Source organism: Myotis nattereri (genome assembly GCF_964212035.1).
Source record: "Myotis nattereri genome assembly, chromosome: 1".
NCBI classification, from domain to species: domain Eukaryota; kingdom Metazoa; phylum Chordata; class Mammalia; order Chiroptera; family Vespertilionidae; genus Myotis; species Myotis nattereri.
This window is the reverse complement of record NC_138075.1, coordinates 23,250,087-23,276,328: the sequence shown is the minus strand read 5'-3', so window position 1 is coordinate 23,276,328 and position 26,242 is coordinate 23,250,087. Positions and strand designations below refer to the sequence as shown.

Genomic DNA, 26,242 nt, shown 5'->3' with positions numbered 1-26,242 from the left:
AGAGAAAGGTTCTTCATCCCCAGAAACAAGAAAGAAGTCAAGTTGGAGAGAGGCACCCTAGGAAATTCTGCCAGACTGGAAGGGAGCTACTTGAGTTGATGACAGGCAGGCCTGTTTGCTCAGATAATTGGAACCTTAAGAAGAGTGGGAAATGTCTGGGACTGCATATAGAGATCAACTAGGGAAGAGAACCAAGAAATTAAAATAAAAAAATGCCCTGGAGGACCCACCAAGGAATTTCCTTGTAACATGTAAAAGCTGTCATGTGACATGATGAAGTGGTAACACCGCCTGCCGCTGTCTATACTGTGTTCCCTGTGCGTGAATCTTTTAAGTAGTTACAGGAAAAAAGCTGCCTGTTCCAAGCAGCTTACCCCAATGACCTGAAGCACGAGGCAAACTCTTCTGATGTTAACGAGCCATGGAATACCATTTAGTGTTGAAACCAGGTTATGCCGATCCTTTTTGATCTGGCAGTTAACTTTATTACCTTTACGTGTGGTGGAGTCATTCTTGGGCCCTGAGCAGAGACTGCCAGAGGCACCACGTGAGAGTAAAACACTCTGTCAAAATCATGAGGTTGGCTAGAAAACTACCCCAGAAAGATACAGCCTAGCGAAGCCACACTGCTAAAATGTGACCGCAAAGTCTGAACTATTGCGGAGAAAAGCACCGAGAGATACCGCATAGCCACACCTGGGCCCGCACCCTCTAAGGGCGGACCTCGGAACCTGCGGCGCCAGGACTGGGGGGCAGAGCGAGGGGCTCCGGCTCCGGCCACGGACGGGCACGCCCCGGGGTCTGGGGTCACTGCTCTCAGACAAATACAAGTTTTCTGACGAAGCCCCAGAAAAGCCTCTCCCATCCCCTCCCCTGTTCCCCAAGGGCACGGAGCGGCAGAGTTGGCGGGACACGGGGTCAAGGGACAGTCAGACCGACCGCAGCTGCCCCGGGCCGCTCCCCTTCGTGTTCTGACTGCGCCTGCGCGTGATCCCCCCCCCCCACTCCAACCCCCCCACTCCGCGGCGTTCGCGGCGGGAGGCGGGGCTGCGCGCGCACGCGCTCGCGTCTCCAGGCAACGGGCATAACAGGGGCCAGCTGCGGGCGCCTGCGCGGCCGGAGGTGAGTGGAGGGGTATGGTGCCGGGATTTCCCCTGAGCTGGAGTTGTCTCTGACAGCCAGGTACGCGGAAGGGCGGGGAGACATGGGGTCAGCCCCTCGCCCTCCCAAGGGCCCGATGGACAAAATGAAGGCTTGTTTCCAAAGCGGAGCCCCCAGTGGGGACGCCCCGGCTGACCCTCCAGGACAGAGTGTGACTTCCGTGTTCCGGAGCTAAAACCCGCGGCGGTCGGGTCAGGTGCCCCCCTCCCACCCCCTTTTTCAGGTTACGAACCTCCCGCCGCTGGGACTCCTTGGGTGAGGGTTTGACGGCCAGGCACCTGCTGCAGGCCCCGTGCGGTTGCTCTGCTCCTTGGAGTCGAGCGCGGACCCAGCGGGAGGGAAGCCCTGAGAGCTCTGTGGGCCGGTCACTACCTCCGGCCGCAGTTTTCTCACCTGTGAAATGATGGGGCTGGACTTGGAGTCTTAAGGTCCCTAAATTACAGCCATGTAACTGAGCCAACTCCTCCGTTTATGGTGGAAAAATTGGAGCCAGCAAGGGGAGGTGGCTTGTCCTGTGTTGCAGAACGAAAACCTGACTTCCAAACCAGCAGCTCTTCCCAGAGCGCTTTGCACCCATAGGGAGTATATACTGTGTGTGCCAGGAGCACCCCTCTGTACAGCGGAGGCTGGTACCGGGATCGGGGAAAGGTAGGTGGCAGGAACACCTGCAGCACATTCGTTTTTCTATCTTCAGGACCTGATAAGCATTCACAGGACTAAATAAGCTCTCACCTAACGCTTACGGAAGGAGAGCTCTGGCAGACTCAGCACCACTGTCCCTAAAAGGCTGAAAGGAAAACGTGGGTAGGACACATGTAGACAGTTGCTTTAATGACCAAGGTGAACTCAGAAAAAACTTCTCACCTGTATCTGGTTTAAACCTCCTCTAGGCTTCAGTCCAGACCCTGAATGGCTGATCTCCACTTGGTACCACCTCTGCCTGTGGGTGTGATGCTCCCGCATAATAAAACAAAAGCTCCCGGGCTCCACACAAGTAAGCAAGAGCCCTATGAAAAAAGTGACTCTCCCCAGCTGTCCTCAATGGGGCACCTGAGGCATCATTCCCAGGAGAAGCTTTTGAGCAACAAAGAGCTGATGCTGAATCATCCCTACCCTCACTCCAAACGGAACACCTGTGAGGGAGCTGGGAGCTGCTTCTGTCCCCACCGTGCTGGACTCAGCCAGCAAGAGCCAAAAAGCCACCTCCAGAGCCAAGCCAAGGATTTGTTTTACTCATCAGGCCCTCAGTCCCAGTACCCCAAAGCAAATAACCACGAATTCATCCCCTTTACAAAGAAGCGAGTTGGAGTGGACCGGGCATACCCTCTGAAACCCGTGTTCCACAGGAAGTCTCATAGCACAGGTGAGACCGGCATGGATGGGGACCAAGACGTCTCTCCAAGACCCCCTGAGCCAAGGGAGTTGTCACACAGCGGCTTTGGTTTGAGGAACTGGGCCGGCTCATCTGTGGTTGGTACTGCTGCTGCCAGGCAGGGGGAGAGGACCCTGGCAAACCCCACCCGGATCGAGTGGCTGCAGATCCAAAGACTAGAAGCTGCAAGGGAGAATTTAGAGGAGGAAATTCGAAGAAAAGAGACCCTCCTACGGGAAAAGCTGAAGAAGACAGAAGAAGAACTCAGAAGGATCCAGAAGGAAAAAGAACAGGCTGAGGAAAATGAAAAAAGAGAGTTACAGAGACGGACGCTCCCCAGCAGGAGACTTCCAGGTAATAGCAACTCCACTTACAGACCCGTCTTCTCCCCGGACTCTGGCTCTAAGGAGGTCTTCAGGGGAGAGGAGGAAACTGGGGGAGGGTCTCAAGAAAATTGTAGCCCATTCCAGTTCTCTGGTTATGGGATGCAGAAGCTCAAAAGGGAAAGACTAGTGGCAAACAACAACAGAATCCGAGACCACGCCTCGGGGCAGGTGAAGGAGAAGTGTCCTCAGCCCACAGAAGAGCCAGGCAGCACTTGGCCAAGGTCCACCAGCAATTCTGACTGGCCTAGGGCACCGCACTCCTCAGGTTCCAGCTGTTCCACCGAAGAGCCAGAACTGGGCAAATGCAGCCACTGTGGACGCAACTTTCTCTTGCTCAGGCTGGAGAGACACTCCACCGTCTGCAGCAGGACGCAGGGCTCCAAGAGGAAAGTGTTTGACTCCTCCCGGGCCCGGGCCAAGGGCACAGAACTAGAGCAGTACTTGAACTGGAAGGGACCAGCCTCAGTCAAGGTAACAAGGACCTTACGGATTTGACCTTGAGTGGGGATCATTGTAAAGGCCTGTTATAGCCTCATATGGTGTTTTTTAAGAAAAAATGTAATTGTTATAAATTAACAATTATTGGTTATTAATGAACATTTATTGGTTATTACTGTGAGCAGGAGTTTCATACGACCCTCACCACAAACGTGAGGATTTCATGATCTCTTATCAATTCAAAAATCAAGTCTCAGGTCAACCTGAATGAGATCACAAACAGCTTTAAGTGGCAGAGTCAGAATATAAAACTGGGTTGGAATGACTCCAAAATCTAGTCATTTGTTGTTGTTAGTCCTCACCCCAGGGTATCTAGAGGAAATTTATCACTTTCATGTATTTTATCATGTAATTTGTCACTCTTTTTTTATAAAAGTGATAAACATTTACTTTTAGAAAATTTAAAAGAAAAGAACTATTCTGCATTTTACTACCTTGAGAGAATTCCTTTCACTTTGCAATATACTTTGCCACCTTCCGAGATTAGAATCTGTTACTACTCCTGTGACCACATCTACTTTTTCAAGATTAGCTCAGTTTTTATATACCTTCTAAGTAAAATACATGAAACACAATTAAGTTTGGAATTCTTCTCTCCGTTTAGAGTGTAAACACCTTAAAGGTGAATGACTTTATTTTTGGTTAACATTTCCAGCTGCAGAAAACCTAGACTGTAAAAAGTAAGGACATTTGGACCGTTAGATCTGGAGGGGATTGTCCCGTGAATAACTACCACCCTGTCAACGTTATGCCACTTGTTTTGTAAATGAGTGTTTCTCAAAGTGTGGCATGCTGTCAGACATTTTTTTATTTTAGTAGTTTTAGTGTTTGTTAAAAAATACAACATATTATGCCCTTTATTTCTAAGAATCATGAATTTAAAGAAAATATTAATGGGGGATAAAGTGAATGTGGTATGCAAATGGTCAACATTTGTGAAAATCTAGACCACATGATCTCAGAGCCCCATCCAGCTCTACTATTCTAGCAACATGTGAGAGTCATTCTGTTTTCATTTTTTTTTTAATTAATTTTTTTTTAAAAAGAGGAAGGGATGAAGGGAGGAAGAGAGAGAGGGAGGGAGGGAGGGAGGGAGAGAAACATTGATTTGTTGTTCCACTTATTTTTGCATTCATTGGTTGATTCTTGTATGTGTCCTGACCCGAATCTGGTGTATAGAGACAATGCTCTAACCAACTGAGCTATCTGCCAGGGCACTACTCTAGTGGTTTATTTCTGGCCAGAATGTAAAAGAATCGTGTGTTTCTTTAATTCCTAAATACAGTAGCAGTGAAGCAAAAGATTTGGGTGTCTGGGGTCAGATACCCTTGCTTTGTGGAAACTAGTTTGGGGGAATATGTTGCATGGAGGACACCAAGGCAGGAAGGATCTGCATGGAGATGCACTCCCCTCCTTGGAATGTCCTGTCTTATTCCCAAAGTCTGTGCCCTTAGAAACTGAGTGGTTTGTCTCTCCCTCTCGTTCTTCTAGTGCCGTGGCCGGCAAACTGCGGCTCTTTGGCCCCTGGGGTGTGGCTCTTCCTAAGCCTTAGGAGGACCCTAATTAAGTTAATAACAATGTACCTACCTATATAGTTTAAGTTTAAAAAATTTGGCTCTCAAAAGAAATTTCAGTAGTTGTACTGTTGATATTTGGCTCTGTTGACTAATGAGTTTGCCGACCACTGTTCCCGTGTATTCAGAAGGAACAGGTGATTTTTCTGATATCGTTTAATATTCATGTAACTTTCAGTATACTCATACCTCTTGTCTCTCTACTGGACCATAAGCATTTGAGCATAGAGGCCACATTTTGGTACTTTGTGATTGTGCTAACTGAATGTCAAAACAAACAAAGAATATAAGTATCATATAGTTGGCAAACTTTTCTCTAATTCAGTTCCTGGACACCACCTCCAACACGGATTCTCTTGCCTTCTTGTCTATTTCAATAAGACTCTCCTGATGGATCCTTCCTTTTCCTTCAATAACACCTCTTCCTAGTATTCATCATTCATGATGTGGCATCACTTGCCTTCTTTTTAAGATTAATTTTTATTATAGTCTAAATATTTGAATACATTTTTATAAACATGTGTACTGCCATTGTAGTGGAATTACAATTTTGTGTTAAACCAGTGGTCAGCTTTTACATTATAATAACCACATATGCTAAGTGAAATAAGCCAGTCAATGAAGGAAAAATACCACATGATCTCACTCATTCCTGGATAATAAAGACCATTATAAACTTTTGAACAATAATAGATACAGAGGCAGAGCTGCCTCAAACTGATTGTCAAACTGCAGCAGGAAGGCCAGAGAGGGTTGGGGGGCAGGAGGGAGGGGGGTAAGAGATCAACCGAAGGACTTGTATGCATGCATATAAGCATAACCAATGGACATAAGACACTGGGGGGTAGGGGAGGCCAGGGGATTGTCAAGGGCGGGGGAAAAAAAAAGGACACATATGTAATACCCTTTGTAATACTTTAAGCAATAAAACAATAAAAAGAAAATAATAATAACCACATATATTTTGTTAATAATAATAACCACATATATTTTGTTCACTGATGAGTGAACAAATTCTGTCCTGTGCACATGCACCTGGAGTTAATAATTGACTTATTTTCAAATGTACCTTATCTCTATAAATTTTTTTTAACGATTCACCTGATGTCAGACACCTGCTAATGTTTTTGTAATTGTTCAAACGCCTCAGACAGTCTATCAGTTTGATTTTTTAAATTCTGGAAACCTCCCTCTGACCACTCTTTTCCCTCCTGCTCTAGTCTGCACTGGTTATTTCCACACCTGGTGCAGCCCTGTTGTCTTGGGACTACTCTTTGCTTCTCCGATGTGTTGGGTCCCGTTTCCAGCATCCAAGTCTTCCTTGTTCTTGCTATACTTCTTTCCTTGTGGGAGTTTACTAAGAAAGATGCATGGGAGACATATTTTTGTCTTGGAATGAATGAAAATATCTATGTCATAGCCTTATAATTTGGTTGATGCTTGGCCAGGTAGAGATTTCTTGATGGAAAGTGAGTTTCTGTTCAGATTTTTGAAGGCATTTTCCCACTAGTATTTAGCATCCAATGTTACTGTTGAGAAATCTGATGCCATTTTGATTTTTGCTCCATTATAGGAAATCATCCTTTTTTTATTTTTCTAAAATCTAACAGGATTTTAAATTCTGAAATTCTGGTTTTATAATGATTATGTTGGATACTTGATAAGCTATTTCAATCTTAAGAGTAGTGACATTTAACTCTAGGAATGTTTATAGTATTATTTCTTTAATAATTTCCTCCTCTTGCCTTCTTTGTGTTTTTTTGTTTGTTTGTTCTTGGAATGCGTATTGGCCAGACGTTGGACTTCCTGGATTGAGTTTCTAATTTTTTAATATTATATTTTCTACTTTCCATCTTGATATCTTGATCTTTCCCATTCTGCATAATCTTCTTCTTTTTTTTAAAAAAAATATATTTTTATTGATTTTTTACAGAGAGGAAGGGAGAGAGATAGAGAGTTAGAAACATCGATCAGCTGCCTCCTGCACATCCCCCACTGGGGAAGTGCCCACAACCCAGGCACATGCCCTTGACCGGAATCGAACCCGGGACCCTTCAGTCCGCAGGCCGACGCTCTATCCACTGAGCCAAACCGGTTTTGGCTGCATAATCTTCTTGACATTATTTTGTAACATTTTTATTTTCTGCTATCAGTTTTAATTTATAAAAGTTCTAAAACATTTATACTGATTTTTATATAGAGTGGAAGGGAGAGGGAGAAACATTGATGAGAGAGAAACATTGATTGGCTGCTACCTGCATGTCCCCTACTGGGAATTGATCCCTGACCAGGAATTGAACAGGTGACCTCTTGGTACATGGGATGATGCCCAACCAACTGAGCCACACCTGCCAGGCCTTTCTGGTCTTTGTTCCTTTTCCATAGTGTATATATTCTTCTTGTTTTATGGTCACAATTTCTTCTAATAACTTCTTTGTTGGTACTATGGTTTTTCATTTAAAAAATGTTTTTTCCTGGCACCTGCTTTGTTGCTGCTTCCTGAGTGTGTGTGTTTGCTTGTATACTTGTTTTGGTCTCTCTCATGTTTGTCTTACTCAAATATCTGGCAATACTTGGCTGTCCATTCATATTTAAGCTTAAGTGGGCTTGTTGACTAAGGACCTTCATATTAGGGTTATCAAACAGTGAGCCTTTTAATTGCCGTCCCCCAGGGCTAGTTAGTGTCTGATGGCTTTTCTCTTGCCTGCTTGGCGCATCCAGAGAACCCTTCAGTCTCCTAAGAAGGTGCCCATGTGTTTGGCACCCAGGGAGCCAAGTGAGGGAAGGAGGCTGACAGTTCTGCAGCTCATCATGAACACTTGTACTTGCTCCCTATTTTCAGCCCCAAGATTAACCTTTTCCCCCCTGTGCCTGGATTTCGTGAATCTGACACCTGTTGGGTTCAATTTCTCCAGAGAATAAACTCCTGTTCTCCTGTGAGGGTGTGGATGTGCAGGGTGGGATAGCAGTCCTGGGGTCCTGGCACTTTCTAGCCTGAGGCTCTCCAGGTCTCTGCTGCGGGTCATGGCTTGCTTCTCGGGACTCATCCCCCTTGGCAGGCCCTCAGTGTAAGTGCCTCCACGCAGGCAAGTCAGGATTGAACCGTTTCCTTACCGTCATTCTAGTGGAGACTCGGGAGATGAGCTAAATGCCACGTTGAATGATTGGTCTGCCTTCTACTTATAGGCTGAAGCTCCACGGAAGAGCAACTGGAGACAGAAGCATGAATCCTTCATCCGTACCCTCCGCCAGGCTCGAGAGGTGCAGCGGGTAATTGCCAAAGGTGGAAACCCCTCAGACTTGCCTCCCATCCCGCCTGCAGAAAATCCAGACTATATTCAGTGTCCTCACTGTAGCCGTCACTTTGCTCCCAAGGTGGCTGAGCGGCACATTCCCAAGTGCAAGACCATCAAGAACCGTCCTTTGCCTCCAAGGAAGCATTCCAGTTGAGCAGACAACAGCGGAAACCTCCTCAGTCATTCCAGAAAGCTCGGCTTCTCTTGAGCAGTAGGTAGGAGTAGAATGATTTGATGCAAAGCAGGAAGAACTAGATTTTATACATCTCCCAGATCAGCCTGCAGAGCTGAAATCAGGGAGGAGAAACCCACTGCTAGCAGCAGGAGGCAGAAGGAAGTCTCAGCCTACCACCTCAGGCTGGTGTGCCTCATGTTACTGCCCTAAGAACTGATGGGTGAAGACGGTTAAGAGTGGCGAGCAGGCTACATTAAAGCTGTCTTCTCACGAGCTGGCTTGTAGTTTGTGCTAGCCAAGTGCCTGCATCTGCTTGGCCTTCTTGCCACTGCCTCTGCATGTTTGTCTGTGGCTCCTGTTAACTCTTCTCATTCTTGCGAGAAGTTGGCTCATTCAGATGAGTTGGTGTCAGAGGACCTAGGTCACCCAGATGATATCTCATAAAAGATAATACGATTTTGTTGTAAGGCAAATGGAAGTCTGTCCGTGACCTCCCTGGTGCATGGTCCTGGCTAAAAACCAATACAAGTATGTAAGGTTAAGGTGCCAATACATCCTAACCCAGGGGTGGGCAAACTTTTTGACTCGAGGGCCACAATGGGTTCCTAAACTGGACCGGAGGGCCGGAACAAAAGCATGGATGGAGTGTTTGTGTGAACTAATATAAATTCAAAGTAAACATCATTACATAAAAGGGTATGGTCTTTTTTTTTTTTTTTTTTTTTTTAGTTTTATTCATTTCAAACGGGCCGGATCCAGCCCGCGGGCCGTAGTTTGCCCACGGCTGCCCTAAACCCTCCCTATGGTGTACTGTGTCGTAAAGGGAACCTCATCTTCATCTACGTCACAGGTAGGGATGGGGGAAAACACACTGTATGTCTCTGTAGTTGTTCTTTTCCAATGTCAAAGGGGAGGAAACCTCAGCTTCAGCTATTGCTAGCACTCTGCTTTCAAATGAGGTTGGTAAGTTGGATGGATGGCATTTCAAATGAAGCAGCAAAATGTACCATCAAAGCAAGCTGTACATTGCTGTGTACATGTCCCCGCTGACTATACTACCCACAGGCAACTTCTTTTTTAGAAAGCAAACTTTGAAGGAAAAGGTACCCGGTGTTTTTCATTTTCTCTGTGCAGAATCATGCCTAGTGCAAGGAACCTTTATAATTAGATCCTCAATAAATGGGTTTGTGGGATTTAAAATTAAACAAATGAGCCCTCAACTTGCCAAGTGGGAGCAGTGATGAGGTGTATCTGACAGAGTAGTATCAGCTCTGATAGGATGAAGCTAGTATAACAGACCTGAAATACCAGTAGGGTTATTGTCCTGAGAGCATTCACTCCCATTACTAGTTTAAAATACTGTAAAAACGTCACCCGACCTGACCGGGCAGAGAGGACTAGGCACACAACAAAACCGTATTTTACTGAACAGATGGCCACCCACTCCTGTTCCATTTCACTGCAGCTTCCGCTGCGTGGCGGGGCTAACAGATCAAACCCCTTTGAAATGTGAGTTTAAGACTCTGGCTGTGAAGCTACAGGACATTAGGCTGGAAAAAAAATTACATATTTTAAAAACAGCATCTATTGACTTGTTTTATGCTTTTAACTGTTGCAAAGAAAAAAGTATCACATAACAGGGCTTTCAGTTGGCCACTTAAAGAAGCCTCACACACACAGGGGATATTTAATCCAACTATGACATTCCCCAGGCAAGTTTAACAAGGTCCACTCTGTTTCATACTTGATGGTAAAAACAATAGATGGCAAAAATGGGCCGTGGCCAACGTTACTAAGTGGTGGCCTGTGGACTGCTTGCCCCACAGTTTATTTGCTGGCACAGCACTAACGATATAACCTGGCATTTACAAACTGGGATATGGAGCATCTCTTACATAACTAGACGTTCTGGAAAGACCAGGCCAGCCACCCTGCATGGCACTAATTGAATGAGGCTCAGAACCAATTGCTCCTTGACAGGGGAGAGCATTCAGATCACCACAGGCCCGCTTATGTGCCTTATCTGCCTGGCCCCACAGGCACTGGGCTGGGGATCCCTGCACGATTAAGGTCACAGATCAGGGCCCTCCGGGGAGAATAAAGTGTGTGTGTGTGTAGGGGGCAGGGTGCTTTCTGGAGACACAGGAAGCAGTTATTCACTATGTTGCTAGAGAAATAAAACAATAGTCAGTGTCTTAATGTTCCCTTCAATCGCAACAGGCTTAGGCCTTGATTTTGTCAGTCTTTTAAATTTAGCTTGAACTGATCTTTGGGAAGAGGTTGGAAACCTTTTTCTAAGTCTCTTCCTGGGTAGCAGAGAATGATGCGTGGAGAAATCAATGCTGCTTGTTAGTCTATGTATTATACTACTTCATCCAAGAACCTTTAGTGCATGTAAATGTTATAAATTATAAAGTTCAAAGGTTAAGCAGTGGGAAAAATCTCATAGCTAACTCACTGTGTGCAGACATGGTACCACAGTGCTGCTTAACAGTGGTGTATTTAAGGCAGCACAGTACCTTTGGGCCAGCATTTTTTTTTTTTTTTTTGTCATCAGTTTACCACTTCACAACTGCATAGGAGGTAGCTGAGATGTGATAGCGTTTTTCTCCCAAATGTTATGATTCTATGAGGTTTAGTGATCAGTATGTTTATTTCCATAGTTAGTTATCGAAGCAATAAATGATTTTTGGCTTTGCAGTAGGGAGGAACATGTTTTGTGGCCCTGGCTACAGCCTACTCTGCCCTGACACTATCATGAATAATACTTTATAGGCCCAGGGATACTTTTTTGAAAGAATTTATTTACATCTTCGCTCCAGAGTTGGTCTATTATGAATGTTTCCAAACACATGGCAAACCAAATGAAATGTGAGTTTAAGGCTGCTTTTGCTTTACACTCTAGTGAAATGCTCAGCCAAGAGAAGTTGTAACGTGGCTGTGCTATGCCAGGGAGACCAAAATACAGTTCACCCTCTTTGAGGGAAACCAGTTTTATAAACATAAATGGCATTATCACTTGAAAAAGCCACTGTGATCAGTGAGGCAAGTACAAGAAGTGATTCTTCCTCCTCTAATGGCTTATTTTATTCTCCCCCTGCACTTTAGCACAGTATTTCAGAAGGTTTTTTTGGGGGGGTGGGGTTGGGGGTGGGGGTGGAAGGGGAGCTGTAACAGCAGAAATGATTCTGTTAGCAAGAAATTGGAAGGAGGAGAAGATTATTTCTGTGCAAATGTCCCTTGCATTGTTTGTTACCACTGAATTAAAAGTTTCACAAAGGCCTGGAATCGGAGTGTTTTATCCCCAGTGACAATGTCCATGCACAGACTTACTAAGGCATAGCACTGATTGAGAGTTTAAATGTTTATTTAAAATAGAAATGCCAAACCACTCCACCCTCAACCTTTCAAACATCTGGCCAACAATAAGCTAGTTCTTCAGCAACAATGTCAGAGCAGAGGAATAACTCAGGTTATACTGTAACTCAAAAGCAATACTACGGAAAACTTAAAACACCTAGCGCTGTATAGAGAAGTAGAGAATTACAGAAAACCATTCAAAGACATGTCTGCTACCTCACTTTTCACTTTTTATCTAAGCATGGCTGCCACCTTTGAACTGGTTTCTGTTTGCATAGCTGTTTGGTGGAGAAAATACGGCTGTCCCAGGCACAATTTGGGAAAGTGCAAATTGTTTCTAAGGCACAGAATTTAGATTCTCAGCCAGATTCATAGCAAACCTAGGTTTCCCAAGGGAACATGCTAGAGAAAATGACCACAGCATTCCACTGCTAGAGAGTAACTCCGGAACAAGGACAGGGGTCTTACCCTCCCTTCAGTGCTCACTTCCATCCCCCAGTCTCAGCAGCATCCCATGTTCCTCAGATCCATAGCAGAAGCAACACTCATGATTAACACCCAAACTGGCCCTGCCTCTCAGGCCTGCTGAGATGGTACGCATGAGGGACACAAGAATGTGAAAGGCCAGTCAGTCCTTTAAAAAAATCAAAGTTGCGTTTACATGGTGAACCAAACCCATTATTAGGGTGTATAGCAAACCCCCAAGTCCCTAGAATTTGTAGCTTAATCCAGGGTTGGCCCCTTCCCTTATTTTAAGAAAAGGCTTCAGTGATTACATTAGTACCATTGTACTAGGCTTCCCAGAATTGAGAAAACAATGGGAACATCAAACCAAAGAAGATCCCATTGGATAGAGTTGCCCATCCCCAGCTATGGGGTTTTCCTGGAACATCAGCCTTTACATCATCAGTTTCAGGGAAATGACAACATTTCCATTGCACAGATCCTTCCAAAGTATTAAATAGACATCAAACATTTATGTTTTGGTTTAGGGAAAAGGAAATAAAACAATGTAGCTGTTTCTAGGAAGGTAGGATGTGAAACTCTTCAAGGCGGTCCAAGGCGGCCCGTGAACCTTTCACAAGGCTAGGTGGAGATAGCAAGCTCACACCCTTTGTAAAATCATCAAACACTCTAGGGCACTTTCTCTGGGAAAGCCGGCTTGCTCCGGTCTGTAAGGACATGACTACAGGATTAGAAGGGAGCTCAGCCAAATTCCTTTCACTTGGCAGGCTCTACCTGTTCTGCTAGGCTTCAGGGACTACCAGGTTTGGGGGCTGGCTTTGGGCCACTAAGTATGAAAGGTGATACAGATTCACTGATAACGGCGTCATAAACACCAAAGGGGAGAAAATACTGACTAGACATATAGAAAAGGAGTGGATGGGGCTGCTGATGTCAAGATCAGAACCGTAAGAGCCATGAAGGCAGAGGCATAAGAGGCCGCCTGGACGGAAGACTGTCACTGCCGGCCTCTCAAACATGCAAGCAGAGGCAGCTAGAGGACTTCCTGTCCCTCATGGTTTTCTCTTAAGGCCACTCCTACTGCCCGACTGGCTCAATTCTCTATAAGCCACCTCATCTCTCAGAGGCATCTTCCAAAGCTAGGAAAGCCCACCCTGCACTGGCCACAGCTGGACATTCCAGCTGTGTGATGAGGAGGGACCTGCCCTTCTTTCGCTACTCCTCACCAAAGAAATTCCAATCAACCTCAGAGGAAAAGCAATTGAAGCCCATTTTTCCTCCTAAAGCATTGAGCTGCACGATGTAACTGAACTTTCTGAAAACTGGCCCAAGAGACTGACTCCACCAGTCTTTCCTGGACTCAGGACTCCTGAGAGGGCTCAGAGCACTTCACCTCTCTACAGATGACCCTGGGGGGGCCCCACCTGGTTCCAGCCCACTCCAGCTTCACACTTTTCCCTCCTCCACCCAGAGGTGCAATGCCTGGTATTGAATTTCCAAGGCAGCTTCCAATTAACGGTGAAAACGATAAATGGGATGTAAGCTGCTACCAGCAAAATTAAGGTGAGCATTGTGTCTCCTCTTCAAAGGTGGGATCACCAGATGAGGTACAGAGCTGCTGTTGCTATGGCAGTCACTGAGGACCAAGCCAGGGCCACGGGGCCCTTCCATTCTCCAAAACAAAACCACTCCTAGATCCTATCTAATAGGCAATGCCACTCTCCAAGTGTATGTGGAAAGTGCTTCAGAGCCTCCGCCTTCGCTCCTTGTCTGCAAGTGAACAAAGCCAGGAAAGCGCGCTCTGCATTCAGTAAGTGTGCTGTGAAGTTCTCTGGATCCCAGTTTCCTGGAGGCTATACAGGCTCAGGAGACTAGAGGCTGGGTGGTCGACAGGAATCTGTTCCCAGGAGGCACCAGGAATCTGAATCTAAGTCAGGCTTTGGATCCATTTCCATCTCTTCCTTTGCCGTCTGAGTTCCTTTGGAATGCATTCCCATCTGTCCAGGTAAAACACAGTTCCACATTAACACTACTGCTACCTATCATGGCAGTTCAGGACTAGATTTTCAATGTCAAACTCTAGGGATTTGTGGCCAGAGTATTGTGAGAAGTTCACAATACTCCCTTAGGTAAAGGCTACCCTTTACATTTGCTGCAGGTAGGAAGCAAACTGTCCTGGTTTGTTGCAGACAGCAGGATTTTCTGGGATTCAGAACTCTCAGTTTAAAAACTGAGGCAGCCCTAGGCAAACAACCCTCCAGTCGGCTATAGTTGCCAATTCCCCCATGCTTACCTCTAGTAAGCATTACTTTCCAAAGTATTTTCATAGACATTATTTCATTTAATCCTCAAAACAACCATACAAACTAGGTGGTATTATTTTTTTAGGTGAGAAACTAGGGCTTATTAAAACAAAGTAATTTGTCCAAACACAAAAAGTTGTTAAATAGCAAAGCCACGGACTGAACCATATTTCCCTATCCTAGTTCACGCTGTACTATGGCTCATTAAAAACAATGCATGCAGCATCACCTGTGAGGGATTTTTACAAAAAATGTTTAACTTAAGCTCTGGCTGGTGTGGCTCAGTTGGTTGAAGCATCATCCTGCATACCAAAAGGTCGCGGGTTTGGGGAGGCAACCAATCAATGTTCTCTCTCTCTCCTTTCCTTTCTCTCTAAAATCAGTAAGCATATCCTGAGGTGAGGATTAAAAAAAAAAAGTTTAACTTAAATTTAACTGTGTCTTGCACCTAACTTCCAGTTTACAGAAATGACAGGATGACAAAAGAACAAGTTAAGCAATGCCCCAAGAAAACAAGACAAATCCAGAAATGTGGGACATTCTGTTAAACAACTGACCCTGTTTCTTCAAGTCGCCATGGGGGGGAAAAAAGTGATGGTGGTGAAGGGAATTCTCTAGATTAAGAGAAACAAGAGACATAACAATGTGATGTGGGGTTTTTGACTGGATTCTGGTCTGATAAAAACAGTTAAGGACACTTCTGTGGGAAAACTGGAAAATTTGAGTATCAATTGGATACTGGATAAGAATTGAGATAATTAGTGTTAATTTTGTTAAGTGTGATAATGGTATTGTGGTTATCCAAGAGAATGAATGTCTTCATTTTTGGATACGTTTAAGAAAGAATTTAGGCTATATCATGACTTTTATAATTTACTTGAAAATGATTTATCAAAATAAAAATAAATACATACACATTCTAAACACACACACACACACACACACACACACACGAAACTAATAAGGCAACATGTTAACTATTGTTGAATCCAGATGGTGAATATATGGGTGTTCACTGAACTGTCATATTTAAAAATTTTCATAATAAGAAGGAAAAGAAAAAACAAAGACTAACAAAAAACACTGGAAGTTAGGTGATAAAAAATCATTCAATCCAGGTGTTTGAACCAGGCTCAGGGCTTCTGGAATTCATTCAAAAAGTTACACCATTAAAAGGTAAGCACTTACAAAAGAGTAAGTATATGTTGGCCCTTGGAATTTTGTTTCTGTGATTCTTCAAAAACAGACTCTGAAACTGAATTATTCTTTTAATGCTTTTACCTGTTGCCCTCCTTCCAACTTCTTGTTCAGCTTCTGTAGTTGGGTAAAAATCTGGAGGTTTTCTTGCTGGAGCTTCTGTTGTTCAGCCAGACACTTTAACACCAGACCCTGCAATCTCTCAACCTCTACCTGCAGAGTGCTGCAGGCACAGGGAGGAGGAATCAACGGTGTTCCCTTCCCAGCACATGTTCCTGCAGGGTTCAGCCGAGGTGGCTAAAGAGTGGAGAGAGAGAGGTCACAGGAGGTTCTGCCTGGATGCCACAGCTCCCCAATCTAAATTTCCTCTAAGTGCTACCAGATTTTACTTTTAAAATAATAAGATAAGGCCCGGCTGGTGTGGCTCAGTGGTTGAACATCGGCCCATGAACCAGGAGGTCACGGTTTGATTCATGCTGGGGCACATGCCCGGGTTTCGGGCTTGATCACCAGAGGGGGGTGTGAAAGAGGCAGCTGATCAATGATTCTTTCTCATCATTGATGTTTCCATCTCTCTCTCCCTCTCTCTCTCTCTGAAATCAATAAAAAGATATTTAAAAAATATATAATAAAACATATACACATGAAGTTCATGCAAGAGAAACAGAAAACAGCCAGGATTACAAGAGCACCTGGCCCTAACATAGTAGGGCAAGAGAACTCTGCCTCAGTCTCCATTATGCTAAGGTAAAAAAACCAATCATCTATTTTGGAAGACTTTGTGAAAACATTTTAAAGTGTACTGATATCTTCCCATTTAAAATGCTGGAACGGGGCTTGGTCAGTGTGGCTCAGTTGGTTGGAGCGCCGTGTCATACTGAAAAGGGTGCTGTTTTGATTCCCATTCAGGGCACATACCCAGGTTGTGGGTTCGATCTCTAGTCAGGGTGCATACGGGAGGCAACCAATCTATGTTTCTCTTTCACATCGATGTTTCTCTCTTTTTCTAAAATATCCTTGGGTGAGGGTTAAAAATAAACAAACAAATAAAATGCTGAGGTGGGGAAGCATAATTTAGTTTGGAACAAGTCTTTCAAATCACAGTGAGGAAACTGTGATCCAAAGGGTCAATATGCATGAAATGTGGCGGATCACACTTTAGAAGAGATGTGAGAGGTGTTCAGTAAACAGGATTCCTAAAACAATTCAAGACTAACTGACAGAGGTTTACCTTAATGTTTCAAAGGTTGCATTACCTCTTTTGGGGAGCTTTTCAATTTTGCTAGTCTCAACTTTTCTCCCTTCTTCTATTGTACCCTGTTTATAGCATAAGACAGTCCATAGGCCAAATCAGTACTACTGCCTGTTTTTGTAAAGTTTATTGGAATACAAGCATACTCATTATGTATTATCTATGGTTGCTAATGTCAGAGTGGCATAGCTGCTAAAGAGACTACATATGGTCACAAAGCCTTAAATAATTACAGTGTGGCCCAAAATGTTTGATGACCCCTGGTTTACAGTTTTACTGAGGTATTTACCACAATTTAATTTCTATCAAGGTTAGGTATTCATGACATGTGTTGGACCTAAGCATTATTTCTTATACAGGGTTGGGCAAAAATAGGCTTACAGTTGTTTGCATGGAAAATAATACAATAACTATTAAATATTTCAAGAACATACTCTGTGCTTCACGTACTCACAACTATAAATCTACTTTTGCCCAACCTTGTATTTAAAGCCTCCAACCAACCCTACCAGTATCGTGAAAAATTGGATTTGAATTTTGGAATTTCAATGTTGGTACTTTTGAGGCAGAAAGAAAAGAAAGACAGTTCTCTGCTATAGAAAAGTGTTTGCCTGTCAGCAATGTGAAAGAGTGAACATTTTTTCCAAGACAACTCAGTTTACCCTTCAGTAGAGGCTTTCAACACTATCAAATAGACAGCATCATGAGCTGATACAGAGCAGCCGGAGACCAAAGAAACCAGAGGAGGAGACAGTGAGGCCAAGAGAGCTGGGCGGAGCTTGCAGCCACTGTACCTAGTTGAGATTCAAAGGCAAAAAGCTCAGTTACCCAGGCACCTACTGGGGGCTTGTGTTCTGAAGGCGCCTCAGAGGCCACTTTGAGTCCTTGCAGCTCTTCATAGGGCAGGGTATCTTTCTCAGATTCTGGAAAAACTGCACTTAGGGGAGACGGGCTGTCAGGCATGGGGATGAATTCTGCATTTTCCAGCTCCTATGTATATAGAGAGAATCTCATCAGTTCTGTCTGAGCCATTTACTTTATCTCAAACTTCCTTCTTGCTATAAGCTTTCACTCTATTGTGACATCAGCACCCTCTAGTGGGCCAGGACACTTGTGGTTATGACATAGCTCTCCCTACCTGTCCACAACCTGTCAGCCCTTCCTCAGAGGAGTTACAGTGATAGGAATTTAACTTCAAGAACAGAGTCTGGAGTGCCTGACATGCTTCCCCAACACACTTATTCTGTGTAGGCGAGTCAGTGACTTGGGACACTCTAAGGTGATGGTAGCGAGGCCAATTGCCAGGCTTCTAAAGGCTGAGGCTGATGCTTCAGACAGTACAGTGTACTGCTTCCTCCATTCAGACTCCCTGTACAGCTATCAAGTTATTATAGAGGGAGCTGTAAATATATAGATTTGATCTTTTTGGTAAAATAATTTAAAATTTCACAAACTATAAATGTTCACTGTAGAAAATGAGAAAATACAGATGGGCAAAGGGGGATGATAAAAATCACCAGCAATTCCATCACTCACAGATAACTGCCGTTAAAATAATTAGTATAGTCTTCACAGTAGACATTTTTCTATGCATTACATATTTGCTAAAAGAATGGGATCTTACTGCACAAGTGTTATTTCATCTTTCTATGCACAGCCATATGCTATAACCAACTTTCCATATAAATAAATTTACTCCAACATTTTTACTGTCTGCACTTCAACTTGCATAATCCATTTCTCTATTGTAAGCATTCCAATTGCCCCAAATCACAGTACAAAATCATAAGCTTAATCTTTGCACACATGTATTACAAAAACTGCCTGTATTAATTTACATTCATTTAAGTAATACAGGTATGAGAACATTTTGCATCTGTTCTTGTCAGGAAGAAAAAATGATTCAAGATTTGGTGATTCTGTTCCAGGTAGAAATGAGAAACCCAGGTGCCTGCTACAAAACACTCGAACAGGACATGGGAAACTGAAAGATTCTGACAACTCCTTTCCAGTCCCTGCAAAGGATCTAATATTTTATTTAAGGTACCTCTACCAAAGGAATTACCTTTCGAAGCCAGCCAGGACAGGAGCTGCTGGCCCCACTACTGATCCCCATGGCCTCCGTGGGACTGACTAAACCTTCCATTCCTCGGTCTGCTTCCATTGTTCCTCGGAAGCCTCCACTTGGATCGGGAGTTTCAGATTTCTGCTGACTGTCCTCCTCTTCTCCCCCACCGCCGCCGCCTCCTCCTCCCGGGCTAGAGCTCTGAACCACTGACAGATACACAGCACAGAAACAGACAACTTGGCTATGCAGCAAGACAGATTTACCACCTTCGAGCCCCACTGACTTAGGAAGAGGTGACTAGAGTTGCATGAAGTAGAATAGCAACAGTGTAAGTCAAGTATTTGGGACTAAAGTTTTTAGTTTTTACACAAGGTATTGTATATCAGTTTCTTCATAATGATAATTTACTTCTTCCCAAACTTGCTTTTCCCTATGTTCATAGCAAATGATCAGTGTTCTAAACCATAACTGAACAATCACCCCAAGCAGAGCTCATCAAATCTAGCATCCACGCTTTAAAAGATACATCCAGACTCCAGCATCTTCCACAAAGGTTCATCTTCTATACAAAGCTCTTTCACATTTGAGCCAAAACCCACTTAAAGTTGCCAGATAAACTCACCACCAGCTCCCTTTCTGGGGAAACATCTGAATGGAGAAGTCTTCAACTATTAAAGTCATTGAATTCTTTGATGACTATTTGTAAGAATTTAAAAAATAGGATTGCTGGTTCTTTCTATATCATGAAGCATATTCCAAGTTACCTTAATGAAGACTGGCTGATGTGTGGTCAAGAAATGAAACTGAATTTTACTATGGGCCAAAGAAAAAGATAATTGAAAAAGTAAATTTTGCCAAAGCTAAAAAAAGATAATTTGCATGGTCTATTCTAAAGTTAAATGTAAAGGACTGTTTATGACTACCAACTATACTAACCAGTGCAGTCCTACTAAACTGGTAGAACTATAGATGCCGAAATAATTCTGAAGCTTGCTTTTTGTTTTAAATTGTTTTTAAAAATTATGTTACATCTGAGATATACATAAGACGATTTTTAAATTATGTGTAAGTTTTGGTGTCTAATAAAACACACATGAATCTACCAAGTGAAGAATGAGAATTACACTTTACAATATGGTAGCCACATATGGGTATTTAAACAGAACTAAATATTCAGTTCCTCAGTCACAGTCTCCTCTTTTCAAGGGCCCAGCAGCCACATGTGGCCAGGGGCTGCTCACTGGCCAGCACAAATACAGAACACTGTTACCGCTGCAGAAAGGGCGCTGGCACAGTGCTCAACTAGAACATCACCTGTATCACTCGGCCTGCTTTGTGAAGTCCTTCTCTCGCCTCCTACCCAGATGTAAGCACTTTTTAATTTTGCATTTATCATTTCTTCTTTGAAAAACAACTTTATCACATACGTATGTATCCTTAAGCAGTATGTTATTTATTTTCCTGGGTTTTGAACTTTATATAAGACATGTAGTCTGCTGTAACTTGCTTTTTACATTTTACATTATGGAAATATTTGTAGATGTTCATTTTCACTCTTATATAACATGCTATTGGATGATCATAACACATTCAACTAACAACTATTTACTGGGCACTTGCCATTTGCCAGGCATTCTTCTAGGCAATGTGGATACAATTAATGAATAAAAATAGACAAAAATGCCCTAGCTGGTTTAGCTCAGGGAATAGAGCGTCAGCCTGGGGAGTGAAGGGTCCCAGGTTTGATTCCGGTCAAGGGCACATGCCCGGATTGCAGCTCGATCCCTAGTAGGGGGCATACAGAAGGCAGCCGATCAATGATTCTCTCTCATCATTGATGTTTCTCTCTCTTCTTCTCTGAAAAAAAAAAAAAAAGACAAAAATCCCTGCCATTGTGTAGTTTACATTTTCTAGCCAATGGACATGTGCTTTTAATCTTATGTTTTTCCTTTAAATACCGTTCCAGCAAAACAAAGCTCTAATAGAACAGCTGTGCTTTGCAAAAAGAGATTTTATCATTTGTGACAGGTAGTAATATGCACAAATATATGCTGAGCAATGAATTACTAAATAAGTCTAATAAGAGGTATAATGTACGTGCATGTGTCTGTAAACTAAAGTTCAACAACTCTAGATCAGATTTTCAACTACTTCTTTTTGGAGGATTAATCTGCTTTTATTCTGGGTTTTTATCTGTTTGATTCCACAAAATATCAGAACCCAGGTTCTGAGACATCAAAGACTGCAGGTAGTCTAGCAAATGGAAAACCAAAAAGAAACACATATCCAGTTTCCTGGCATGATCCCAAATAACACAGCACTAAGAACAAAGAAGCCAAAGGAAAACGACCAGAGAGCTTTAAGCTAGTTTTCCTAACCACTTGGAAGTCTAGCCAACTTTTAATTTTGAGGGCCTGTTTTGAAGAACTATTTCTATAGAGTAGAATACCCCTAGAAATACCATGGAAATACAGGGTAGACAGAATCTGTAGCCCCTAAGCCTCGTCAGGAAAAAGACAACACATAAGTCACATTACAATATTGGGCAAGCCACATAATTACTTCCATATGTGTGGGGGCAAAGATGTACTCTTCCTCTGACCACAATGTAAAAGTCATAACTTACTGTGAAATCCACCCAAATATGATCCTCCCTCTTGATCACTGTATTCCTCGTTCCCAAAAGATATTTCCTTTTTTTGGGAGAACTGTATGGATTCCAACCCAAAGTTCCACACCTCACAAAACTACTGGTACCTAAGACATAGCTACTTACCAGTTCCAATGGATAAGCCACTGCTATTGGAACGGATGGTCTTAGAATTCAATACTTTCTCTGAGGAAAAAAATTCAGTAGTTAAGCATTATATACAGCTATAGGCAGGAAAAAGTGAGAAGGACTAGGATAGGGAGTTGATCTAGGAGATAACTGCTATCTCTCACTCCAAATAAACTAAAATTAATTACTGTTTTAGATATTAATAACATAAGCCAAGCACCACTAGCTATATTCTATATTCACTATATAAAGTATATTCACTATGTAAAGTAGCAATTCTCCTTAACTGTTCTTTGGAATCATCTGGGAAGCTTTAGAGATTTGGTTTAATTGGACAGAGATTTCTAAAAGCTCCTCAGGAGACTAATGTGCAGCCAAGGTAGTGAACCACTGATCTAAAAGAATGAACTTATAAATCCGCAGAGAGGGCCTTTATATAATTTAGTTCATAACAAAGTATCCTTTCTGCAGAAAGCAGTTATGCTTTAGTTTCTTTTTAAAGGTGTACTGTTTCTCAAAACAGCATAAACACAGACAACAAATGCTACTTAGTAGAGAACTAGAAGTAACAAATTCAATGGCAAGGGAGGCAGAGAACAAAGTTATATTAAAAAATGCCCAGTTGGTGTGGCTCAGAGGTTGAGTGTCAACCTATGAACCAGGAGGTCATGGTTCAATTTTTGGTCAGGGCACATGCACGGTTGCCGGCTCTATTCCCAGTGGAGGGTGTACAGGAGGCGGCTGATCTATGATTCTCACACATCATTGATGTTTCTCTCTCTTTCCCTTCCTCTCTGAAAGCAGTAAAAACAAATTTATTTTAAAATGGTCAAGAGGTGGCAAATGATAAAGCTCAGGAAGTGACAATGTTCTGTTTCTACCACTAGGCATGGCATCCTGACATTGTAAGACTTACAGAAGTAGCCTCTTTCCTTCAGGACACTTTTGTTTCCAATAATGTAGCCACCAGCATCTTAAGTAGAGGTCTATCCTCTGTCAAAGCCACCTCAATCCACACATGTGAAACCCTTACCAACAATGAGAATGGTGTGCCAGCCACGGCAAGACAGATCTGGGACATGATGCAGAGATCCAAAAATAGGCCGAGGCCAGGAGGTACAGATATCAGAGCCATGAGGTCTCTCTGTAGGGGTCATTGCCAGGCGACCATTACCACCATTGCCCCAGGCAAAAATGTGATTATCTAGAAAAAACACACACATTAAACAGCAGATAGTTTAATAGAATGCTGGCTTCCCAACTCTGGGTTCCCCGTCTTTATGCCCTAGAGCTAGAAAGTTTCCCCACTATGTACAAAACAAGGGAAAGCCGTTTACTCCCCTATATATAAGCCTAAATAATTCCTATATTCCCCAGGTAAGAATGACTACTGTTCCTACACTGCCATCCAGTCATTTATTCATTCTACTCATTCAACAACTTTTTTTGATCAATCCTTCAAATATTTACCGGGCACATGAAAGGCACTGCTTGAGGTGCTGGGGACAGAGCAGTGAACAAAATAGTCGCTGCCCTCTGGAAGTGACATACTAGTCGGGGAAGACTGATAAATAGAAAAGCAGTGGAAATAAAAAAGTGAGGTATTATTATTTTAGACTAGAGGCCTGGTACATCCATGCACCAGTGGGGTCCCTTGGCCTGGCCTGTGGGGATTGGGCTGAAACTGGCTCTCCAACATCCCCCTGAGGGGTCCTGGATTGTGAGAGGCGGTTCTCATGTGACACACCCAGGAATCAGGCTCCCTCCTCTCTGGTTCTGGATACATCACCTGAGAACCGCAGCTGCCAAGTCACCGTAGCTCAGCAGCTCCTGTGTTGAGTGTCTGCCCCCTAGTGGACATTGTGCGTCATAGCTACTGGTCAGATGGTCAGACAGTCATTTAGACTTTTATATATATAGATTAGAGGCCCAGTGCACGCAATTTGTGCACTTGGGGGGGGGGGGTCCCTAAGCCCGCCTGCTCTCTCTCGCAGTCTGGGAGCCATCAGGGGATGTCCAACTGACGGGGAGCGAGCCTAAGCCATCAATTGGACATCCTTAGAGGCTCCCGCCACCGCCGCTGCACTCACCAGCCATGAGCCCAGCTTTTGGCGCACTGACCACCAGGGGGCAGCTCCTGCGTTGAGCAGCGGTCCCCTGGTAGTCAGTGCGCATCATAGCGACCAGTAGTTCTGCCGTTCGGTCGATTTGCATATTAGCCTCTTATTATATAGGATAGGGTAGTCAGAGAAATACTTGATTGTTGGCAGAGACCTGATTGAAGGAAGAGAGAGCCATGTGGCTATCTAGGGGAAGAGCTTTCCAGGCAGTGGAAACAGTAAGTGCAAAGGTCCTGTAAGTAACATAAGCACCTCACACAGGGAACAAGAAAGACCCTGCAGCTGGATCAAAGAAAGAGGGGACGGTGGTCAGAGAAGAGATCAGGAGATGGCTGGGGTCTTGGTCATGTAGGACCTATACAGGCCATTGTAATGACTTTAATTTTTATTGATCAAGATAGGAAACTATTAGAAGTTCTGAACAGTAGGTATTTAAAAAATGAGGAGAAACTATAAGGGACCAAGGAAGGAAGCAGGGAAACCAGTTGTAGTGAAGCTGCTAAGAAGTGGTTGGACATATTCAGAAGATAATTAGTAGGTTTGCTGATGGATGAGATATGGGGTGTAGGGTGGAACTGCCATTTACTGAGACAGGATGGCTACAGGTGAAACAGGTTTGTACAGAAAATAAGAAGTTTGATTTTGAATATACTAAGTTTCTTTATCCAAATCAGGACAGTTTTGAATTAAAAGGGGGTGTGATTAATGATTAAACCAGGACAATAGGCATGAATCAGGACTGACCCAGGAAAACCAGGCTATAGAGCCCCCTTATCTTTAGACATCTAAGTCAAGAGGCTGTTGACTGAGTGTGGAGATAAGGGGTGTTCGTATAAAGGTATCTTCATATAAGGGAGATTTAAGATAATGAGCTCACTTAGAGAGTAAAGGAAGACAGTGGAGAGACAGAAGGACTGAGCCCCAGGCACTCCAGGGCTTAGGAGTTTGAAACTGCCATGGCGCCTGACCTAATTGCCTGAACTACTCTGTTTATATGGGTATCTCTCCTACCCTCCTAGAATGTGAGTTCCTTGAGGACAGGGCCTTCCTGAGACACATTTCTCTATTCCCAGAGCCTAAAAGAGGACCTGGAGCACAGCAGGCACTGAGTTTGTTTGCTGTGTGAATGAGGCAATCAAGTACATTTTAGAAGAGTACAGCAATGTTGGTCAAGAGGTACTATGCCTAGCCACAGAATCCAATTCTACTCCCTCATTCTGAAGTTTAACTCATGAAGTACAAAGATCTACTGAAGAAACATTGAGGCCCTGTGAACTTGCTGCACTAAATTTAATCCTTAGAGACATCTTGACCCTGTCTTTCTAGGTAACATTTCCACTTATCTAGTTTGACTAAACAGTTTGCTTTCTAAAAATCCCTTGTTTTAGGACAAGTAGAGAAGGTTCATATGCCACTCTGATAGCTGGTTCACTTAATATGGTGATAACAGATAACTAGTTTGACACTATCCCTGGATCCTTTATGTATATACACCGGGTAGACTAGAAGAAAACAAGGACATCTCAGGGCATGAGCAACATAAAAAAAAAAAGCTTAAATGAGTGAAAAAACAAAAAGATGCAATGTGACTTGTTTACCAGTCACAAGAAAGAAGTAGCTACAAAAATTAAAAAAAGTTCAAAAGGTGCTATAGGAAGTCAGAAAAAAAGAGAAGAAAAAGAAAGCAGAAGAAAGAGGAAAGGAAATGAAGACTAGCAGAAGTGGTAGTACAAAAGAGAAGTGGTTATAACAGCAAGAAGAAACAGCTATGAGAGGAAGGAAGAAAATTCAGTTAGACCAGTTCAGAAAGCTGAGAGATACAGTATACAGTCCTTTAGGATGTCACTGCAGTGGCAGCTGACCCCAATGTCAAGGAGTAAGGTCAAATTAGTTGTTCTCTTCTCCAGTCCCCTAGCCAACATTTACTGAAACCCATATGGTGCTGGACAAGGTATATATAACTATTTAATAATTCTTAAAATATTTTATCAAAATTGTTAAAGTAAAAAAAGCAGGGACTTCGAATATTAACCTGACATTATCTAGAAATATGATCTTTTAAAACAATCACTATGTTGAACACATGAAAACTTAATGACGCTCCACATGCACAACAACTGGTCACTAATTCAACACAAATTAAAAGGTTAACATATGATCCAACTTCACAAATAACTAGTCCACCTCTTTCCCAACCAAAAATTTAAACATTGCCATCCGTCCAGAAAGCTTGGAA

The 26,242-nt window shown here is 43.3% G+C and overlaps 2 protein-coding genes across 3 annotated transcripts in view; one reads left to right on the top strand and one right to left on the bottom strand.

Annotated features, from left to right (window-relative positions):
• The first annotated feature begins 1,080 nt into the window (after positions 1 to 1,080).
• Positions 1,081 to 10,992, top strand: ZC2HC1C (zinc finger C2HC-type containing 1C). Its single transcript, XM_081089581.1, has 3 exons — positions 1,081 to 1,122; positions 2,052 to 3,390; positions 8,178 to 10,992. The coding sequence occupies exons 2-3, from the start codon at positions 2,071 to 2,073 to the stop codon at positions 8,439 to 8,441; spliced, it is 1,584 nt and encodes a 527-aa protein (XP_080945707.1). The 5' UTR covers positions 1,081 to 1,122; positions 2,052 to 2,070; the 3' UTR covers positions 8,442 to 10,992.
• Positions 10,993 to 11,246: 254 nt separating this feature from the next.
• The window catches only part of NEK9 (NIMA related kinase 9), a 38,021-nt gene continuing 23,025 nt past the window's right edge, over positions 11,247 to 26,242 (bottom strand). For both annotated transcript variants that reach the window (XM_081089565.1, XM_081089564.1), the window contains exons 17-22: positions 22,920 to 23,090; positions 21,884 to 21,943; positions 19,105 to 19,313; positions 17,868 to 18,029; positions 15,872 to 16,084; positions 11,247 to 14,284 (exon numbers count right to left, since the gene is read on the bottom strand). In XM_081089565.1, the coding sequence (XP_080945691.1) occupies positions 14,159 to 14,284; positions 15,872 to 16,084; positions 17,868 to 18,029; positions 19,105 to 19,313; positions 21,884 to 21,943; positions 22,920 to 23,090 (941 nt within the window). In that variant the 3' untranslated portion in view covers positions 11,247 to 14,158. The remainder of the gene's footprint in view (positions 14,285 to 15,871; positions 16,085 to 17,867; positions 18,030 to 19,104; positions 19,314 to 21,883; positions 21,944 to 22,919; positions 23,091 to 26,242) is intronic.